The following is a 6,105-nucleotide window of genomic DNA, read 5'->3' on the forward strand; positions in this document are numbered from 1 at the left end:
GGTGACACCCCAGAGTGTTACAGACACACCCTGCACAGTGACACCCCTGAGTATTGCAGACACACCCTGCACGGTGACACCCCAGAGTGTTACAGACACACCCTGCACAGTGACACCCCTGAGTGTTGCAGACACACCCTGCACGGTGACACCCCAGAGTGTTACAGACACACCCTGCACGGTGACACCCCAGAGTGTTACAGACACACCCTGCACAGTGACACCCCAGAGGGTTATAGGCCAACCCTGTACAGTGACACCCCAGACTCTTATAGACCAACCCTACATGGAGGGCAATTGATCTTAGCCAGAGAGAGAAAGAGAGACACAGTCTTTAAGGGAGAGAAACAGTCTTCGAAGAAGGGCATCGGGTAGACACCCTCAGAGCAGCCTGAGCAAAAGAGTTTGAGTGAACGAGTCGGTGAGAGTATGAATGAACTAATTAACCTGGACTAACCGCTCCTGCAGCTACTTATAGAAGTGATCCTATGGCTATTTGCACCACCGGTGTGGAGACGGCCAAGCACTGGCGCTCGCATTCTCGTGTTAACGAGAGCCAAATTCTTTCCCTGTGTCCTTATCACCAAGGTGTTATGAAGATGTTATATCACCGGTGTTTCTTATAGTTACAGAGCATTCAGAGCTTAATTCTTGCTTCTCCTTTCCTTGAACTATATGGTCTCCTACCGGGCAGTCTTAGATTCATCGTACCTCCAAGCTGAGAGGGAGCAAGATAATCTACTCCAGACCTCTTGGTTCAGAAGGAGAAAATCTGAAGAGCTTGGTATATTGGTTTCCAAACTTTAGTATGCAATAGAATGATCTGGAAGTCTTGTTCAAATGGATTTAACTCTCAGCCCCATCCCAGAGTGTTGGATTCCACAGATCTGGAGGTGGGTCTGAGAATGCAGACGACTACCAGGTCCAGCTGCTGGTGCTGCTCGCCTGCAAGCCCCTGTGAGAACCACTGGCCTGATGGGAAATGGCATCAGCCGGCTATGACAGAGCCAGAACTGGAGCCCAGGTCTCCTGTGGTCTGGCCAGTGTCCTTCTCAGTCCATCTTCTTGTCTACTGGTTGCACCTTCCTCAGCCGTGGCTGGAAATTCCCTGGCTTCAGAGTTTATATTTGCACTTACCACTTGAGCTGAATTGTCTTCAAAATAATGTCTCTAAAGAGTCTTGAGTTCCTAGAGAAAAAAAAAAAAAATGCATTAACATGTATTCCTGGCACTGATACATATTATAAGAGATGTGTTAAAAGTAATGTTTTATAAAGAAAAATAAATGTAAAGGCTGGCCTGGTGGCTCACTCACTCTGATAATCCCAGCACTCTGGACAGCTGAGACAAATGGATTGCTTCAGCTCAGGAGCTAGAGACCAGCCTGAGCTAGAGGAACACCCTGTCTGGCATTGTGGCGGGTGTTTATAGTCCCAGCTACTTAGGACGCTGAGGCAAGAGGATTGCTTGAGCCCAGGAGTTTGAAGTTACTGTGAGCTATGACAGTAACATAGCTGTCAATGGCCACAACACTCTACCCAGCATGACAGACTGAGATTCAATATAAAAAAAAGAGAGGAGAGGAGAGGAAAGGACAGGGGAGGGGAGGGGAGGGAGGGGAGAGAAGGAAGATGTAAGGCTAAACTTTAAGCAAATGTAATCAGGCCGAGACCAGGAACCCAGTAAGTTAATTAGTGTCTTTTTTTTTATCCTTCTATGATTCCTCTTTGGGAGTGTTTATTTAAAAAACAAAAACAAACAAACAAAAAAAAAAACAAGAAAACTGCTTGTATTTACCCAGAGTCTTCTGTGAGCTCTTTTATTGACTGAGTAAACTGTATTCTTGATCTGAAAATTAGAGCCCCCATTTCAAAATAAAGAAAAATAGTGCAGGAAATCTGTTTCTAAACTCCTCAACTCCACCACCCCAATGCCCAGCTCTTTCCAACACTGAAGTGACAGTTCTGCTCAACTGATGCTTCATTCCCAGCCCCTTCTAGGAAAATGCCACTGTGTAATACTGAGCTGTACAACTGTGCAAAGCTTGCCAGTTAAGACCAGGAAACTTACCTCACAGAAAGTGCTCTGAAAATTCATCTAGATCAGCAATGTCCAATGGAAATAACTACTTTCAAGTTTTCTAGTAGCCATATTAACAAGGTAAAAAGGAACAGCTGAGTGTAATTTTAATAATGATATATTCTACTTAACCAAATATATCCAAAATAGCATCATTTCCACATGTACTCAGGATAAAAAATATTAATGACATAACATACATAATTTTTTTTCACACTAAGTCTTTGAAATCTGCTAATTTTTATACTTACAGCACATCTTGATGTGGACTGGCTCCATTTGAAATGCTCTGTTTCATAGTGGACAGTGCAACTGTGGACTGTCTGGTACAAATGTCATTTTAGAGCACATTAGAAACTAGCTAGACAAGAAAGCAGCTCAGCTCAAAGTGGAATATCTGGGAAGAGCAGACAGGGCACCTTTCCACCTGCGTCCTCCCGGGCCCCCCACGGGCCTCACACCCTTGTCACTACAAGACCTGCTTGTATGCAGCAGGTGCTCTTTTGGACTGAGCTCTTTGCTTTTCCACAAGCCCCTAAATGAATACACCCTCCCCAAATAAATAGAACTCAGGACTCTCAATATGATAGTGGCGGGTGATCCTTTCCTTTCCCCACAAATCTAACCAACGTGTGGATTTCCTAATCACATGAATAGGCCCAACCATAAGAGACTGTTACCAAGATTCATACATGAAGACACACAAAAGCCTATCCGCCCACATCCATAAAGATGAGAAATTTGCAAACATGAGGTTTATCCTCTACTCACACTTAACAAAGCTCAGCAGAACACAAAGTTTATGTTCCTGCTTGAAATTTTCAATAAACGTCCAGATTTTCTTGAGATCAGATGAGTCTGCCATATGTATAAAGATGTTCTGAATCAAGCAAAACATGATATAAAGGAAGCTTTTTAAAAAAGATATAAATTGGTAATTATAAATTAAAAAATATGTTTTAAAAAAATCAAATACTTTGAAATGATATAAAATAACAGTGCCACTTCTCAGAAGTAAACCAGTGTTCGCAGTTTCTTGTGAATCATCCAGAAATATTTTAAGCTATACTATATATGCATACACAATTAAGCTATTTATACATGTGTAAATATACCCTTTCCACACAAATAGGATAAAACTATTCATTGTTCTATATCCTTCTTTTTTGCTTAACAATGTCTTTTATTGTGATAAGAACATGTAAATTTGTTTATTTTATTATGATAAATACTTAATGTAAGATCTACATCTGTAACAAAAGTTTCAGTGTAGGCTCCATTATGGGGGCTGACTGTAACTTTATCCCCAGCCCCTGGCAATGCCACTCCACTCTGTGATGCTATGAATTTGAGTGCTTTCCTCATCTATCACATATGTGGAATCGTGTGGTATTTGTCTCCCTGTAACTGGTTTATTCATGAAATGTCCTCTAGGCTCACCCACACTGCAAACGGCAGCATCTCCTACTGTAAGGCTGAGTGATAGTCCACTGTATGTATATACCACATTTTTTTCTATCTGCTTACCTGTCAATAGGCATTTAGATTGTTTTTACATCTTGCCTGGTGTAAATAATGCTGCAATAAACGTGGTAGTGCAAATAGATGTTTGGATCCTGATTTCAATTCTTTTGGACAAATAGTCAGAGGTACGGTTGCAAGATCATATGGTAAAGTTTTCTTATTTTGAAAACTTTTAAGGAAACTCCATGTTTTTTCCATAGTAGCTGCCCCATTTTGTGTGTGGTGTACAAGAGTTCCAGTTTCTCCACAACCTCACCAATGCTTGTTTTTTTTTTTTTCCTAAAGTACCCATCCTGAGAAGTGTGAGGTGATATCTCATTATAGTTTTGTTTTTAATTTCCCTGATCACTAGTGATGTTGAGCATCTTATTATATTCTTGTTATCTACTTGCATGTCTCTTCTTTGAAGAAATGTCTGTTCATGTCTTTAGCCCATTTTGAAATCAGGTTGTAACTTTTTTTGCTATTGAGTTGTAGGATTAATAACAGGCCTTAGAGATGGAGATGGTTTTGTAACATATGTTATAAATCTGTCCTGTTCCTTTTAATGGCCATGTAACATACCTTTGCATGTATATGTTATAGCTTCCTGCTTCCAATAATTTAGAGTTTTTTGTGAATACTTTATTCATAATAATAATACCTTAGGCACATCGTACACGTAAGGTGACAAATTCCTCTGTGGCCCTCAGTCTTCACTTATAATGTGTATCAACCTCTGCCTCATACTGTGGCTGACACTGGACACAGCTACTTTCCAAGGAGATGGAGAACTTCGTGATGGAGGAACTGTGCTGAAGGTCCCCCTTCTGTGGTAGTACACAAGGTCACACTCATGGCAGATGACTACTGGACATTGGTTGTTTAAACCTCTTTCTGTATATCCAGTACATGTACTCAAACTTGCATTTTTTTTTTTTTTTGAGACAATCTCACTCTGTGCCCTGGGTAGAGTGCCATGGCCTTAAAGCTCACAGCAACCTCAAACTCTTGGGCTCAAGCGATCCTCCTGCCTCAGCCTCCCAAGTAGCTGGGACTACAGGCATCCACCACCATGCCCAGCTAGATTTTCTATTTTTAGTAGACACAGGGTCTCACTCTTACTCAGGCTGGTCCCAAACTCTTGAGCTCAGGTAATCCTCCTGCCTTGGCTTCCCAGAGTGCTGGGATTATAGGTGTGAGCCACCACGCCTAACTTGTAGTCTTAACAACCAGTGAATGAGAGGGCATCCCCCTCTGAGTGTTGGTGAGTATATGTGACTTATCACCAACCCAAGGCAGAGATTCTCGCTGACATAGAGATCTGGGTACTGAACCTACAGATGAGGATGTGAGCAATAGCAGAGGAATCTCATGTCCTGCCTCCATTTCCCCATTAATTGAGTCATAGAACCCAAAGCTGTACTCAGAATTCCTTTTTATTGATCTTAAAACATTATTTTCTCACACTGAGACCAAGACTCAGGGAATGAGAACACAGAAGCAGTTCCACTTTTTCATGATTCAGAAAGTCTATAGTCAAGCTTAAAAACCATATTCAGCTTAAGCCTGTCACCATGAATCATCCTCTGCCTTCGAGGACAGGAAAGGCATTCACTGTACAGCACTATGATCTTTAAAAATGCCTGTGAAGGCCCTTGCCCAGCCTGAGCAGACACAGGCTGATGACTCATACCTGTGTCAGCCACAAGCCTGTACCAACAACTGCAAACTGAGTCTAGACCCCTAATCCTTTCACGCTGAGGCCTTCTCCGCAACCACCTTCAAACTCTCTCCTACCCAACAGTGCTGCAAAGCACGAACAGAATCCAAGTTAAAAAAAAAAAAACAAATGCAATTGAAATGAATGGAAACCCACTCTGCTCTGAACCTTCCACAAGCTCCTTGAGCTTTCTGGAAGCACCTATAAATGCCTCCGAATGAAAAGCAGCCGCAGCAGCAGGAAGAGGGCATCACTGTCCAAGACAAGCCAGCCACAGAGACTGCTGAAATAGAGCATCATGAAAAGACTGAGGACATCATTGGTTTCCCTCTGGGACAAAATAGGAAGCCAGAAAGTTCCCAGAAGAGGCTAGCAGTTTGCTGTGGCCAGGAGAAGAAACTGGGAATGGGTGCATGTGTGTAAAAATCCCAGTCTGAGAATCCACATGATGCAAAGGTCCCGCGGGACAGTTCTTTAAACCCTGGGATACCAAATTCACTGGGATCCGTTCTGAGGGGTGAGCCACCATTTAGCGGCTGTGTTCCAGAAGGCATGAGGTGACATTATGGGAACTGATCTCCTTATATCAGAGCCATTCTCATGATGAACAAACGGTAAACAGCGCACGCAGCTCTCAGAAGTAGAGATTACTATGGAAGGATGAGGCAGGATTTACTATCAAGGTTGAATACCCAAGAAACAAATCTTCTTGAGAAGCTGGAAATCCAACTCCTGGGCTCAAGCGAGTCTCCTGCCTCCGCCTCCCAAGTAGCTGGGACCACAGGTGCCCGCCACAACGC

At 42.7% G+C, this 6,105-nt stretch overlaps 1 protein-coding gene across 1 annotated transcript in view; it reads right to left on the minus strand.

Annotated features, from left to right (window-relative positions):
• The window catches only part of DHRS12 (dehydrogenase/reductase 12), a 22,365-nt gene that overhangs the window by 11,717 nt on the left and 4,543 nt on the right, over positions 1-6,105 (minus strand). Inside the window, 1 exon segment of the mRNA XM_012812741.1 lies at positions 2,851-2,959. Coding sequence (XP_012668195.1) covers positions 2,851-2,959 — 109 coding nt within the window.

The sequence above is a fragment of the Otolemur garnettii genome, unplaced genomic scaffold (assembly GCF_000181295.1).
Source record: "Otolemur garnettii isolate 467f Iridium unplaced genomic scaffold, OtoGar3 scaffold00221, whole genome shotgun sequence".
In the NCBI taxonomy this organism is placed as follows: domain Eukaryota; kingdom Metazoa; phylum Chordata; class Mammalia; order Primates; family Galagidae; genus Otolemur; species Otolemur garnettii.